Genomic DNA, 14374 nt, shown 5'->3' with positions numbered 1-14374 from the left:
TCCTTACCAGTGTTGTGACAATTATTTTTAAGGCACTCAACGTGTTAAAAAATAAATAAGTACTGTAATATAATAAAAGTTTAGTCAAACATAAAAAAGACCAGACCCATCGATGCCTGTGAAACCTTTCTCCCTCAAACAGCACGCTAGTGTTACTACTACAGGCTACACACAGCAACTTATCTGCATGTTCTCACATCATATCGTTCTTGTAAAATAATAATAAGTAAATAAACATCAAATTCACTTAGCTGAGAATGAAACACCACTTACCAGCTGCCACGGTTCTGAAAATACAATTAAAAATGCGCGTGCGGCCTGAATAATTTTCCCGGTCAGGTGAAAGGTCATCATATTGGTCATTTATTTACGACTAAATTATTATTAATAAATTGTAATATTATTATGATTGGGCGTTGGCAGACACTCACAAAAGGGTATGTTATTACAAAAAAAATTCGAGGAAATTTTGCTTTGACAAAAGGGCACTTTTGGGGCAAAGGAGCAGGTGCTCAAGTGAACCGGTTCTTTCGGACAATTCGATCAAATAAACCATTTAAAAAAAAAACGGTTCACCGGTTCTTTTGCGCTCGATGTAATGTCATTAGCGATGACTGCCCTTAATTCAAGCCTTCAGTTTACCCGCGCTTAAAACATAAGCACAGAATCAGTTCAGAATCAGTTCAGAATCAATCACCAAAAGAATCAGTTCGGTTCAGACGAGCTGTGAGTCAGTCTGCTTCACACTGAATTACACATGCGCAGTATAATCAGCTCCTCGGTTCTCGACGAATCAGACGCGTCTGACAGAAACGGTTCTCAATGAGCGCTTGAGAACTCCTGACCTGATATTTAGATATACTATTCTTCAATAAATATATTTGTTTGACAGGGAAGCAGTGCGCAAACAGGAATATATATTATAAAAATAAAAAAAAACACCCCAGAAAAAAGGGCACTTTCTCTCCAGGAATAAAAAGGGCAGGTGCTCAAGCCCCCTTTGATGTCTATGTGTGCACGTGCCTGCCTTTCACATTATTAGACTGTTTAAATCACTATCTATGGTTTAAATATGTACGTTAAACCTGCTGTTGATATCACTAAACGTAAAAGGCACCACTGCGCCACCTGGTGTCATTAAAGTGCATTAATATAAACTGAGGAGTTTCCCAGAAACCATTGCGGTGAAACAGTATAAAAAGCAAAGCGACGCGTTTGTTCGGTCTCATTCTCCTGCGGCGCACAAAGTATAGAACAGGTAATCTACTGATTTGATTTTTTTTTAAAGTAACTTTTGTAATGTGGGGTATTATTTTATATTTTCCATGTTTGTGGTGCAGCTGAAGAAAGGTTTATTCTAATTTTGTTTTAAATTTGTTTTTGTAAGGAGTTTATACGAATTGCGGGCCACGTGTTAAAGGCCTCGAATGAGCTTTAAAATAATTAAACTGCCTTTTCGGCTATGCTTCAAATAAGTTTAAGTGGAAGATTTTAATACAATTACTACAAAAAAAAAAAAGAATTTAACGCTTAATTCAACTTTATTCCGCGTGGTCTGGAAGCAAGGTATTACCTCATGTTAGCATGCGTGATGATACATGATGTTGGTAGGGACATCTGAGAATACTTGATGAGAACCAACATCTCTGACATGCGTAACTGCTCTGCGTGCAATCTTGCTGTATTTTACGTGCAAAGTCTAAGTTTTTTTTATTTTTCCCACCTCCAGGTCCATTATCCTGAGGACTAATAAACGCGGAGTCAGTTGGTATGTACAAGTTTATTAGCCTATTCTTGATGGTTGGTTTTGCTTATGATGACTAAAAACGTATAAGAGTAGTGGACAGGAGTGGTTTCTGAGAATTTTATTTTTTACACTGAAGCATTGTGAGTTTTAATTGAGGTAAATTAAGTTAAGGTGTTCCCAATCTAATTTTTTTTCTTTTCTTGCAGGAGTCTGGAGTACATCTGGAGCAGCAAGGTATTTTTGTACCCAGGAAGAAGTTCTGTATCTTGAATACTTTGCTTATGATGAATATTTAAAAAAAGAAATAAGAGTAGTGGACAGGAGTAATTTCTGAGAACCCATTTTCTGAGGCATTGTCAGGGTACATTTTAAGACACAGTTGTGGGCTTTTTTTTTTTCTAATTTTTTTTTTTTTTTTTTTTTTTTAATGCTTACAGGAGTGTTGTGAATCTGGAAAGCTGTGTCAAAGGTATATATTGTTTTATGTATGCTTTGCTTTTAATGTGTGTATGATGACCCTATTTGCTACTCTTGAGTTTACTCTGATGAAACTGCAACCACCAAGATACCTTGTCTGATGCACCACACTTAAATAAATACGTGTTGCATGTGTGACCTTTTTGTTAAAATTTTGCCCGTTTTTGATTCTAGGAACAATGTGCAGCACCGTTGAATTGAAAGGTAAGCATTTTAAAGCACATCTAAAGTGCCTCAAGCTGCAGTCAATTACTGTTCATGATGATTGTTTTATAAAACAATGGGAATCTCTCTGAATTAGACTGAAAGACATCGTTGTACTGAAACAGTGTTCATTTAAGACCTTGTCCTCTTTGTCTTGGTTTTGTACTAACCGTTTTTTTTTTTTTATTACAGGTGGTTTAAGACATTGGCACAAGAGAGATGAAGATGCCATCAGCTGAGCATGGTATTAATTTTACATTTTTAATACTTGTCTCTCTGTGATGCAAATGATGACCGCATAGTTCAGCAGAAAATCCATGAAGAACACGAAGCATAGTCTTTCGCTCCTATCTGATGCATCACCAGTTTTTGGTTTCTATATTTTTGTAGTTGCTTTTGTCTAACTCTTGCTTCTCTCTCTGTAGTTTGACTTCTGCAGGGGCGCAAGCATGTTTGGTAAGTTTGACACTTTGAAGTTGCTATCGAAGATGAAATGCAAATGATGACTGCATAGTTCAACAGAAATTCATGAAGAACACAAAGCATAGTCTTTCGCTCCTAGCTGATGCATCACTGGTGTTCCACTTCTGTGTTTCGTAGTGGTTTGGTCTTAGTCTTGTGTCTCTTTGCAGCAGGAGTTCTACAGGGGAGCTGGTATGTCTAGCTATGGCAGATTCAGCAGCTGATCTTCAGGGTAAGTCTAGTTAAAGTGACCTGTTACGATTACCAAAAGTGGTCTCAAACTGATGAGTACGAATCAGGTCTCTGATCTTTTTGAGGACAATGTAGAAAATCTTCTGATTTAAGACCACGTAGTTGTGCACTAACGCGCTTTAAAATCAGAATTGAGTTTAATGGGGTTTTTGTCTCCTAGGCTTGATGACCAGCATGGTTTGCTGATGACAGTCACCGTAAGCCTTTTACTCTTTGTAAATGCTAATCTGTAGCTCTGACCATTTGTGTGTGGGGGATTCATTTATTTTTATTTTTTTTAGGGAGCTCAATATCATCCCAGATGGCTCAGACATGGCAGTCGAAGGAAGGTATGATCGTAACCAATTTTCTTCAGTATTTCTTGCAACCTGTGATGACACGATTCTGCCAAATGAATCTGCTGATTATATCCTTATACCGTTCCTTACATCTGAGGTTGACTTTGACTACACTTTAACCTTTTGTTTGCACTTGTGCTCTTCTAAAATTATGTCCTTGTTTCTTGCAGAATAAGTGGCTGGCACCAGACTCTTCAGAACGGTTTCAAATCTACCCCCCCCCCCCCCTTTTTTTTAAGTCCCTCTTTTAAGCAGTTATTTCAAATGGGTTATCTACCTGTTGCGATTTTATGTAAAGTGTCATTACTTCAATAAAATAGTAAAAAAAACAAAGGTCTGTTTAAAGTGTATGATTGTGTGGGTTGGTTTGATTTACATGGTTGACGATTTAAACTGAACAATCAGGTATTTGGTAGCATGCAGCTTGTCTTGATTTACACAGTGCTGACTTGCTAAACCCAAGCTATGCAAGCCAGATTCTTTACACATTATTTTATGCTCAATGGAGTAAAACCACAGTTTTATCTAAACCTTCAAGGCTTTCCTTATGGCTGTCACTGCCCTGCAGGTTTACCAAAAGCAATTGTCGGAAATGGATTTCATGAACCTTAATGTGCTCAGTATTTGGAATGGCAACTTTACCTTTAAATCTTAGCATTAACAATGATTTTTGAGCGATTTGGCGCTGACGATATCTGACATGGAAATTAGACCCAGCAAACTCCATGGGTAACAAACCTCTCATCACGTTCTCAAACCACTACGATTGGTCCAATCTGCTTAGCGCTGAGAAAATTTGCTGTTCCCACGTGACGGCCTGCTACTTCATATTCATGAAGTTAAACCTGACTAATGACGCGGATTGGTTTTACTATTTGAGTAGTGTTTGTTTGATGGTCACCGGTTTGAAAGAAATTGCAGAATCTCTTCCAAGCACCGCCCATTTTGTATCCAATGAAGACTGACGTGTTTCAGCTCTGAGCGTTGAGCGCAGATGCGGCCTGGAGTCAGAGGCTCGGATCTGTGTGTATGAATGGACGCTACAGTTGCATTTAATAGCTCAATGTTACGGTCTTTGCGAAAGCTATATTTCCGTGGGCACAGATGTTTTCACTCGTAATCTTGCTCTCATTCCTGGCTATTTCGGCTGATGCGGATTTATTTCAATTCGACAGCATTTCAAATGTTTCTTCCTATTATTTCAATTACATCTATTGCAATATTTGGGAAGGGGATTGTCAACCACATCAGGATGATGCAACCCAAGAAGGTAAAGAGATAATACTATATATAATAAAGGTATATTTTCATATATGCTATGGTCAAATGTTTATATAAATATACAAAGCATATATATATATATATCTCATACAATTTAAGATTACTTGAATAACCAACGTGTCATGCGTTGTTTTTTCTGCGTTTAGAAATTTTCTAACAATACTGATCACAATAATGTATTATGTAAATATAATGTATGAATATATTAGATATGGGTAGTAAAAAAATGCATTTTAAGTTAATTTGGATAAACTTTTCCCAGTATCTGTTTAAAGAGTGGCAGTATTTGTAATGGTTGTAATTGAACTCACTGCAGGCTTATATAACACACTCTCTTCTCAGTGCCTACAGGGGACATTTGGTCAGGGCTTTCCCAGTACTACACTGGCATGCTGACTGCATGGTACTGCAGCTTGGGTCAGTGCTGTGATTCAGGAGACTGTAGGATTACGAATAACATCACAGGTGGAGCTATTAACATCATGCATGCATTATTGTATACAAATATTCAGGTTTTTACAATTGTTGAAATTATAGAAATATCAAAAATTCAAACAAACAGTTTGGGAGGTTCTGAACATGTATTGAAAGGGATTTCTGCATCAATGCATATTTCAGGATTGGAAAAAGATCTACAGATGAAGCTTCATGGGCAACACCTGGTCCAGTCTGTGGTTCTGAAAGCCATTCAGGGATTCATCAAAAACCCTGAGTCCAACAAACCACTGACTCTGTCCTTTCATGGCTGGTCTGGGACAGGCAAGAACTTTGTGGCCCGGATAGTAGCGGACAATCTCTACCGGGATGGTATAAAGAGTGAATGTGTGCGTTTGTTCATTGCCCCATTCCACTTCCCTCACGCGAGACTGGTGGACGTGTACAAGGTGAGCAAAGGTTTCACAGGAACACAGCTGCCCGGGTCATTCGATCCGATTCAGAAGTTGATTGTTGATTTAGTTCACCTTTTACAAACAAATGAATAGTATTTGGTTGCATTATAATGTCACACATTAGTATAAATATTTGCTACTTATACTATAATTCATCTGCTTGGATATATTTAACTTGAAAAAATTAAATGCAATGCATTTCACATAGGCAGGGGTCCAATACAATCACTTTTTTTGGGCTTCTGGGGAACATTTATTGGATTACTGCCATTAGGCCTCAAAGCTGTTGTACAATTGTATGATTATGCAATTCAACCTTGATACACTTGGACAGTTTAGTTAGAAAAACAGATTTTTTTAATTGCAGTCCAAATTCTGAAATATTCACGTACATGTTAGTGGGTCTTGGATCTTACTTGTGTTTTTATTATTGTGTGTGTGTGTGTTTGCGAACAGGGCCAGCTAAGAGAAGCCATTCGAGACATGGTTCTGCGATGCTCACAGACTCTCTTTATCTTTGATGAGGCAGAAAAGCTTCATCCGGGACTCATTGATGCCATAAAGCCCTACATGGACCACTATGATAATGTGGATGGGGTCAGCTATAGAAGAGCCATATTTCTGTTTCTAAGGTTGTTGTGTTCTTTACAGATGCAAAATCTCAAAAATGTCATTTGTTGCTGTGATCCAATTAAAAATCTAATGTCCGTTTCCTTAATGTCATGCTTTAGTAATATCGGTGGTGGTGCTATCAGTGAGGTGGCACTTGATTTCTGGCACTCGGGACAGAATAGAGAAGATATCGGCATGGAAGACTTGGAACATCTTCTGCATGCTGAAGCCATGGAAGCAGAAGGTAACTAGAGTCAAACACATCGTAACAGAACTAATAAATGGAATTTTTTTTTTTTTTTTTTAACGAAAAACTGTTATGATTCCTATTGCTTAATTACTTTTAACCTTTGCAGGAGGTTTTGCGCAGAGTGAACTGATGTCAGGCCATCTGATTGACTTTTTTGTACCATTCTTGCCGCTGGAGTACCGGCATGTGAAACTGTGTGCACGTGATGCATATGCAGCTCGTGGCCTTCAGCCGGATGAGAGGACTCTGGATGAAGTGGCCAAAGCCATGCTGTACGTTCCTAAGGAGGAGAAACTTTTCTCTGCACCGGGCTGCAAATCCATTCCTCAAAGGATCAACTTCTTTTTGCCATGACAAAGAGCATCATAATATCACTGACATTAAATAAACACAGAGTACACTTGAATGAAGCAGAAATGACTGCTGCCATCTGAAATGCAAATTATACAACACTGACAATGCAGAAAAAAAAACTTTATATGTAATGTTTCAACTCTATATAGGATAAGGAGAGAGGGAGTTTGCTTATAGTAAATTATATTTTTAAGAATTCTTTATCTGTATCTTATCTACTTCTCCAAAGCAATTTTACAGTTTACATGAATTGATATGAACTTAAGCTGAACCTAACCTCTTTAAAAAAATTAAGACTGCATTTATACTAATGCACTTACAGTGGAAGCCTCTTTGTCAAACAAACCATGTTTAAGGTTTTTTTTTTTTTTTTTTTTTTTTTCAGTTACATGGAAATTGCTGTTTGCAAACTTTTTGTACTTGCATACTATGTATTTCTGAGCAAAACAGGATGTTCAATAGAAAAAAATATTGAGTGGATGTGCTAGGCTTTTCATGGAAGTATATTATTGTCAAATGCGTTTTTAAAAGACCATTTGAAATGCTTTTTCTTTGGTAATCGACCGTATGCCACTAAGTTTTTTTAACCTGAAATATTTCTTTTAGTTGCTGTTTAAGACCTTTTTATGTTTTTGGCATATTTCAGTCACCATTTTTTGCATTAAATATCATATTTATTCCATATAGACTTATGGAATAATTTTACAAATCTCATTTATGTATTGTATATCTTTTTGGTGTCATGTATATTTAAATGTTTCAACCTCTTCAAAACTAGGGTTTTTTGTTCATTGATATTTCCGTTTTGAACATTCTGATACGAAAAAGTTAAAGTGAGTCAGTTTTTGGTGAAGAAATCATACTGAAATGATCATTTATATGTAGGCAGAAAAATAGTTCGAGAGTGTAAGTTACAGTGTAACTTACTTCGCAGTCTATGGGACAGTCTCAAGCCTCCCGGTTTTCATCCAAAATATTTTAATTGTGTTCCAAAGATGAACAAATCTTTGAAGTGTTTGGAACCACATGGGGGAAAGTGATTAATGACAAAACTTTCATTTTGGGGTGGAGTATCCCTTTAAATTCTACATTTCCTTTTCCCTTTGATAACACAAAAACCAGTGTGAAATGGCATTGTTGTCTAATGTAAGAGATAAATAAAAGATAATGTGTCAAGTTCTTGAAACTCTTGACTTGATGTCTCTATAAGATTTTGCAAACCACTAAACCACATGCTTGGTTTAATAAAATGCAGTGGAATGAAAACCCTATTACATTAACAAGATGTTGTTTTTGAATAACTTTACAACTAAAATATCCGTGAAAAGCACATTAATATGTTCATAAGAGCACGATCTTACATGCTAACTCGTGAACGAATATTCTTTCGGATATGGTCGGTTCTTTTTAAGGAACGTGCTGAACCTGTTTAAAAGATGATATGAACGAATAATTCGCGAATCGAACCGAACAATTCGTTCTCTAATCGAGTGGTAGCAGTTTTCGACTGAAAAATTTACTCGATGAGCCAAACACAGCTTCAAATTTCAAGAAAATCACAACTAAAACTGTTGGAAACACATTCACAACTTGACTGCACGACCATTTAATTAACATATATATGAAAGAGACTTGGTTGTAAGCATTTTCTTAAAACGAGAAAAAAACAGTAACGCCATAACAGGTTTTATAATCTGCAAAACAGTAATACATACAACAGACTGCCTGATGTCAGGAACCACGCAAGAACGTAATGGAACCACTGAATCAGTTTTCCGATCCGGTTCATTGAACCGATTCGTGGAAATGAGTCTTCTCATCACTAGTGTTCAAGTGTTTGGCAAACGCGTGGTCAGCTGGCATTGGGTAGAAAGGATCTTCCAAAGCATTCCGCTAATGATCTGATTGGCTGACCGGTGTGACGCTGTCGTCTCCAGCTGCCGTCCAATCAGAGCCAGCCATCTGTTCCCAGTCTAGAGGCGAGACCGAGCGAAAGAACAGCTCACGGTGATTTCTGCATGCATGTGAAGATCCAAACAGAGCTTATTATATACATATCCAAGCCTCGTATTTCTTATTAAATCGTTTCCTTTATATTTTACTTGTAAATCTCTTTAAAAAGAGTATACATTTTTACTGCAAAGATGACAGCGTTATCGCTACTGTTTGTGGCCGTGTCCATCACTTTAGTAACTGCAGAATCATCTGTTTATTTCCGAGAGCAATTTGAAGACGGAGGTAAGTTTGAAGCATTTGTGTTTTTATGCTTTTTGAATACTATCTGTGCTTTCTGTGACTTTCGAGCATGTGATGGAGTCATTATATGCCATTTTAATGGCTTGCAAACAACATGGTTATATGAATTTAATAATAATAGTAATAATAATAATAATCATTTTAAATCTTAGTCTTGGTTTAGATCGTGTTATCTTATAACAAATAGTCTAGGCAGAACGGATGAATAATGATCAGTGGAGCAAACGTCCTTGATTTGATTTAATCTGATCTTTATCATAATTATGCATATATGCATGCTAATAATAAAGCTTTTCATTTAATATTCATGTCACACATGCACATTTCAGACACCTGGAGGAGCCGATGGGTGGAATCCAAGCATAAATCAGACTATGGGAAGTTTGTCCTCTCTGCAGGCAAATTTTATGGCGATGCCGAGAAAGATAAGGGTGAGTATTGTTTTGTTTTTGGTTTTTTATTACAGGCACCAGATAATTGACACCAGTTTGTTTGAATTTGTGGCTTCCTCCGATTTGCATTATTGTATGATCTGAATAATACTCTAGGGGAGGGGCTAGTGTCTGTGACGTAATTCCCTCTGCTCTACTGAGCTGCAGGGATGTAACACCAGCTGATATTTATTGTTTCAAAACATTGCAAAACCACGTGTACTGTAGGACCCAGTTACCCTGGCACAGACTAAATTTAGTCGCATTTTCGTCTATGTGCTTCGATGAGGTTGAGGAATTTAGTATGCTTTGAAGACTAATTGTGAAATCAAAATTATAAATGCATGTTATTAAAATATAAATTAAGGCTGTATGTATTTCATTTACTTCGTTGATTAGATTTTTTTCGAATTAAAAAAAAGGACCAAAAATGATTTGATATTTAAAAATGTCTTGTTTAATCATAAAATAGTTCTTGTTTAAACCTAAAACTATAGCATATTACATATAGAAAGCTTTTTTTTATGAGAACAGTAACATTAAAGAGAATATTTATGATGGAAAAGTGTGTCATGAATGTGTTTATATGACAGAACGCGTTCTGTCTACACTGTTCTTAACATTTTAATATTTATTTTTGTTGCACGTTATTTGGAGGACAGTGTTGGGCAGAATCTGAAATAACAAAATGTTTAAATAATGGATTAAAATTATTTTGTTTTAATTAAAATTATTCTATTTTTTAATAAATAATGAATGTTTGATTTTATATATATATATATATATATATATATATATATACATGTATATATATATATGTATATATATGTATATATATGTGTATGTTTTATATAAAAATATTATTACATTCGATTAATCGAAGAAATAATCTGCAGATTAATCCAATTCAATTAATCCAATCCAATTATTTTAAAATAATCGTTAGCTGCAGCCCTATTTTTGGAACTGTTTTTGGATTTTCTATCTAATAAAAGAAACAGTCAAAAGATTAATCAATTATTAAAACAATCAATCATCAGATAAAGCCCTACTTGTTAGATAATTTCTATGGGGAGTTTAATAACTGAAAAGTTATTAAAAGTTACTCATATCTCACTGTGAACTTGCAGGTCTTCAGAGCAGTCAAGATGCTCATTTCTATGCACTGTCATCCCGCTTTGCTGATTTCAGCAACAAGGATCAGCCCCTCGTGATCCAGTTCAGTGTAAAGCACGAGCAGAGCATTGATTGTGGTGGAGGCTACATCAAACTTTTCCCATCAGACCTCAAACAGGAAGAAATGCATGGAGACTCCACATATAATATCATGTTTGGTGATTATCTTAATAACAACTTTATTGATGAATATTTTAAACACTGAGTGCTTTCGGTCACACAAGATGATTTAACTTGTTTTGCCTCTTCCAGGTCCTGACATCTGTGGTCCTGGTACCAAGAAAGTACATGTAATTTTCAACTACAAAGGCAAAAATCATTTGATCAACAAAGACATTAGATGCAAGGTAATCTATTGTTCATGTATTTCGTTTTTTGTCCCATACTGCTCCATGGCATCAGTCCCCCAAGCTCATATACCATGTGTTTTATCATCCAGGATGATGAATACACCCACCTGTACACATTAATTGTCAATCCTGACAACACTTATGAAGTCAAGATTGATAACAAGAAGGTAGAGTCTGGTTCTTTGGAAGAAGACTGGGACTTCCTGCCTCCCAAAAAGATCAAAGATCCTGAAGCGAAAAGGCCTGAGGACTGGGACGAGAGGGAGAAGATCGATGACCCTGATGACAAGAAACCAGAGGTAAGGACAGTGTCCTTGCCGTTTGTCCACAAACCAAACAGATTCTTCCTCTTGTTTGTCACAAAACCGATTCATTTTAAGCCACTATTTAGGGTAAATATGCACAGATCACCAAATAAATTAGTGCATGTCTTGGATTACCTGTATCTTAACAACAGCCGTTCCGATATGAAGTATAAAATGATATATTCCTTGCTAATATCATCTTTGTCTGTATGTTTCTGTAGGACTGGGACAAACCCGAGAACATCCCTGATCCTGATGCCAAGAAGCCTGATGACTGGGACGATGAGATGGATGGGGAGTGGGAGCCGCCCATGGTCACCAATCCAGAATACAAGGTACTATTGTTTCTTCAGTCATGGTTTCTGTAACCGAAGTAGAGACAGATATTTTTTTCCATATTGCGATGTGCATCTGAGTAAAACGGATTATAGAAAATAATAAAATGTATGGCAGGGTCTTGGTTCTGTCCATCGGTTGTTAATTGGATGGGGGCGGTGAGCTTGAGGTTGATTTAAAAGAAAGCGCGGCTTTATGATTGGGGAAGCCATATAGGCTGCATGGATAAATTATTCACAATAAAATCAATAACATCCATTTAGTAGATTGGTAGGGTGAATTTCCATTTCACGCCTGCCTTAATAGTGAAAAAAGATGCAGATTATGCCTAAAAACATAATTTTTGTCACAATGAATACTGGGTTTGTTTGCAGTTTTATTTCCAAAAATGTAATTTTGAATCTTTTCAAGGGTGAGTGGAAACCCCGCCAGATTGACAATCCTGCTTTCAAGGGGAAATGGGTCCACCCTGAGATTGATAACCCAGAGTACACCGCTGACAATGAAATCTATAAATACGATAGCATCGGAGTGATTGGACTGGACTTGTGGCAGGTAGCAATCTGCTTTGTGTCTCAAACACAATTACAGTTTTCAGATATTTAATACTGTTTATTGATTCATTCTAAACCACCTTTCCTTGTATTTTATGTTTTAGGTGAAATCTGGCACAATTTTTGACAACTTTCTGATTACTAATGACCCTAAGCTGGCAGAAGAGGTTGGCAATGAGACTTGGGGTGCCACAAAGGTATGATTCTTCAATTATAATAAATAATTTTTCACTTAATTGTGGTTTGGAATAGAAATTTCTCATTTGAATGTGCTGTTTATGTTTCTCTCAGGATGCTGAGAAGAAGATGAAGGAAGGTCAAGAGGAGGAAGAGAGAAAGAAGCGTGAGGAAGAGGAAAAGACAAGAAAGGAGGAGTCAAAGGATGAAGAGGAAGAAGAAAATAAGGAAGAGGAAGAAGAGGAGGAAGAGGAGGAGGAGGAAGAAGAGGAGGAGGAGGAGGAAGAGGAGGAAACAGACTCTAAACTCAAAGATGAGTTGTAGATTTCAACAGGAACTTGTGAAGAAATGCCCCATGACTAATGGGGTACAAGGCAGAGAACTGGACTAATGCTGGACATTCCTTGTTGTTGTCTGTCGGATGATTCCGGCAGGATTTATTTTTTGTCTCATTCCACCACTACAAACCTATTTATAGATTAGGTTTTTTTTTTCATAATTTTAATTTGCATGATGTCAAGCAAAGTTCCAAGCATTTTCAATCGGGCAGGGTGGAAGGCAGCCAACATAAAAAAATTACACATCCACATCTGTAGTGTGAGATATGATCCATAAAAATTCAATGCTCTTCTTTACAAAATATCCTGTTTGCTAAGCAATTCTGTGACATGAACTTGAATCATAACAGCCATCAACTGGTAGCTAGGATACACTAGAATATTTACCTCAAAAAAACATTATTATCTATTTTGTTGATAATATGGAGCAAATTTGAGGTACTTTTGCCGCCATTTTGTTTCATTTCGCATCTGTTATGGAATATGTTGAGTTGTTTAGATAGACCTCATCACATCTGCAGCATTTTGACTTGACAAAGTTTTGTTTGTGTGTGTGTGTGTGTGTGTGTGTGTGTGTGTGTATTGGGTTTGAGAGAGAGTCCTCACTTTATTGCATGTTTTATCTTAACCCAAACCTCAAATTCATAACCTTTTACTCGCTCTTAATATCAGTCTATCAGTGACCAAGTTAAAATCTTGGTCGTGTACTTTCCTAAACACTCGGTGGATCTCACAAGCTGATTCAAATTCAGATAATTCTGACTCGCCTGGTTTCTCAAGAGTTATAACGAATAATTTCCATGTCTGACTGAATATTTGGGGAAGGTGAATTACTATCAACAATATTTTTTACTGAGTAGCTGCAAAACTCTTTGAGTGTGTGTTTGTTTGCTTTGGTTCTTTTCATTAACTCCATTACTGATTTATTGAATTTGGCAAAAATGGTAATCAGCCCCATGCTGAACCTCTGGAGTGAGGAAAAATGGAAAGCTTGTGAGATTCCAAGGGTGTTAACGAGGAAAGCTCCGTAGCGACTCTAGTAACACTTCTGCTCTCCAACAGAGATTACACAGCCATTGTGAATATTGCACTGCTGTACTGCTTCAGATACTTCTCCCAGCAAAATAGATTGTGACCTTTTTTTTTTAAAGATATATTTTGTACTTTTTGTGTTTGAAGGATGTTCCTTAACATTAAAGCTCTAGTATGAAAGTTGTTGTCCAATAATAAAACTACAAAAGCTTTATATACTCAAGTTTCTCTTGACTGTAGTTTTTAAACACATAAACTAAATAAATTATTGTAAATTAATTACTTAAAAAAATATGAATATAATAAACGCATTCACTTAATTTCACAGCAAATGTGCACTTTTTGACTTTGTAGAATATTGCTTTTAGGTGACGAGTAAAATATGTCTGAAGTTAAAATTAAATGATGTGTGAGCTTTTTTATTATTATTTTTTATTTATTTACATTTTTCGTAGTAAATAAGCTGTTTTGTCAAGTGTAGGGGGACTGGAAGTGACACTTAAAGTTAACACTGACAAGTTATCAATTTATTAATGTAAACAAACATGAAAA

The 14374-nt window shown here is 36.4% G+C and overlaps 2 protein-coding genes and 7 non-coding genes across 12 annotated transcripts; all 9 read left to right on the top strand.

The window, feature by feature from the left end:
* The first annotated feature begins 1171 nt into the window (after positions 1–1171).
* tor3a (torsin family 3, member A) lies at positions 1172–8046 on the top strand. Of its 4 annotated transcripts, none has more exons than XM_026269246.1 (16): positions 1172–1258; positions 1730–1768; positions 1954–1981; positions 2185–2216; positions 2399–2428; positions 2621–2672; positions 2854–2884; positions 3064–3122; positions 3303–3339; positions 3424–3471; positions 3651–4750; positions 5104–5226; positions 5380–5645; positions 6108–6283; positions 6383–6507; positions 6620–8046. In XM_026269246.1, exons 11-16 carry the CDS (start codon positions 4585–4587, stop codon positions 6865–6867), a joined length of 1104 nt encoding a protein of 367 aa, XP_026125031.1. In that variant the 5' UTR covers positions 1172–1258; positions 1730–1768; positions 1954–1981; positions 2185–2216; positions 2399–2428; positions 2621–2672; positions 2854–2884; positions 3064–3122; positions 3303–3339; positions 3424–3471; positions 3651–4584; the 3' UTR covers positions 6868–8046. The 4 variants fall into 4 exon arrangements, with proteins under 4 accessions (XP_026125031.1, XP_026125028.1, XP_026125029.1 ...); XM_026269243.1 differs by having other exon boundaries at positions 3061–3122; XM_026269244.1 differs by having other exon boundaries at positions 3061–3339.
* On the top strand, positions 1583–1655 carry LOC113108016 (small nucleolar RNA SNORD74). Its single transcript, XR_003292734.1, has one exon. It is a non-coding gene; the product is annotated as a small nucleolar RNA SNORD74 (small nucleolar RNA).
* On the top strand, positions 1809–1885 carry LOC113108020 (small nucleolar RNA SNORD75). Its single transcript, XR_003292738.1, has one exon. It is a non-coding gene; the product is annotated as a small nucleolar RNA SNORD75 (small nucleolar RNA).
* Positions 2024–2100, top strand: LOC113108019 (small nucleolar RNA SNORD75). The gene has a single exon (XR_003292737.1). It is a non-coding gene; the product is annotated as a small nucleolar RNA SNORD75 (small nucleolar RNA).
* On the top strand, positions 2475–2555 carry LOC113108014 (small nucleolar RNA SNORD79). The gene has a single exon (XR_003292732.1). It is a non-coding gene; the product is annotated as a small nucleolar RNA SNORD79 (small nucleolar RNA).
* On the top strand, positions 2707–2791 carry LOC113108018 (small nucleolar RNA snR60/Z15/Z230/Z193/J17). Its single transcript, XR_003292736.1, has one exon. It is a non-coding gene; the product is annotated as a small nucleolar RNA snR60/Z15/Z230/Z193/J17 (small nucleolar RNA).
* Positions 2919–3002, top strand: LOC113108017 (small nucleolar RNA snR60/Z15/Z230/Z193/J17). The gene has a single exon (XR_003292735.1). It is a non-coding gene; the product is annotated as a small nucleolar RNA snR60/Z15/Z230/Z193/J17 (small nucleolar RNA).
* LOC113108015 (small nucleolar RNA SNORD47) lies at positions 3508–3580 on the top strand. Its single transcript, XR_003292733.1, has one exon. It is a non-coding gene; the product is annotated as a small nucleolar RNA SNORD47 (small nucleolar RNA).
* Positions 8047–8822: 776 nt separating the features above from the next.
* On the top strand, positions 8823–14045 carry calr (calreticulin). The gene is made up of 9 exons (XM_026269242.1): positions 8823–9105; positions 9453–9554; positions 10685–10888; positions 10983–11077; positions 11170–11379; positions 11607–11720; positions 12133–12276; positions 12380–12472; positions 12567–14045. The coding sequence occupies exons 1-9, from the start codon at positions 9012–9014 to the stop codon at positions 12774–12776; spliced, it is 1266 nt and encodes a 421-aa protein (XP_026125027.1). The 5' UTR covers positions 8823–9011; the 3' UTR covers positions 12777–14045.
* The last annotated feature ends 329 nt before the right edge of the window (positions 14046–14374 follow it).

Source organism: Carassius auratus, chromosome 8, assembly GCF_003368295.1.
Source record: "Carassius auratus strain Wakin chromosome 8, ASM336829v1, whole genome shotgun sequence".
Lineage (NCBI taxonomy): Eukaryota > Metazoa > Chordata > Actinopteri > Cypriniformes > Cyprinidae > Carassius > Carassius auratus.
Note: the sequence above shows the minus strand (reverse complement) of the source record. Positions and strands in the feature narration are given on the sequence as shown.

Coding starts and splice junctions, on each gene's coding strand:
- tor3a (XM_026269246.1), top strand. CDS start 4,585: ATGTTTTCACTCGTAATCTTGCTCTCATTCCTGGCTATTTCGGCTGAT. Junction 5,227..5,379: donor GATTACGAATAACATCACAG/GTGGAGCTATTA, acceptor TGCATATTTCAG/GATTGGAAAAAGATCTACAG. Junction 6,284..6,382: donor GCCATATTTCTGTTTCTAAG/GTTGTTGTGTTC, acceptor GTCATGCTTTAG/TAATATCGGTGGTGGTGCTA.
- calr (XM_026269242.1), top strand. CDS start 9,012: ATGACAGCGTTATCGCTACTGTTTGTGGCCGTGTCCATCACTTTAGTA. Junction 12,277..12,379: donor TTGGACTGGACTTGTGGCAG/GTAGCAATCTGC, acceptor TTTATGTTTTAG/GTGAAATCTGGCACAATTTT. Junction 12,473..12,566: donor AGACTTGGGGTGCCACAAAG/GTATGATTCTTC, acceptor TGTTTCTCTCAG/GATGCTGAGAAGAAGATGAA.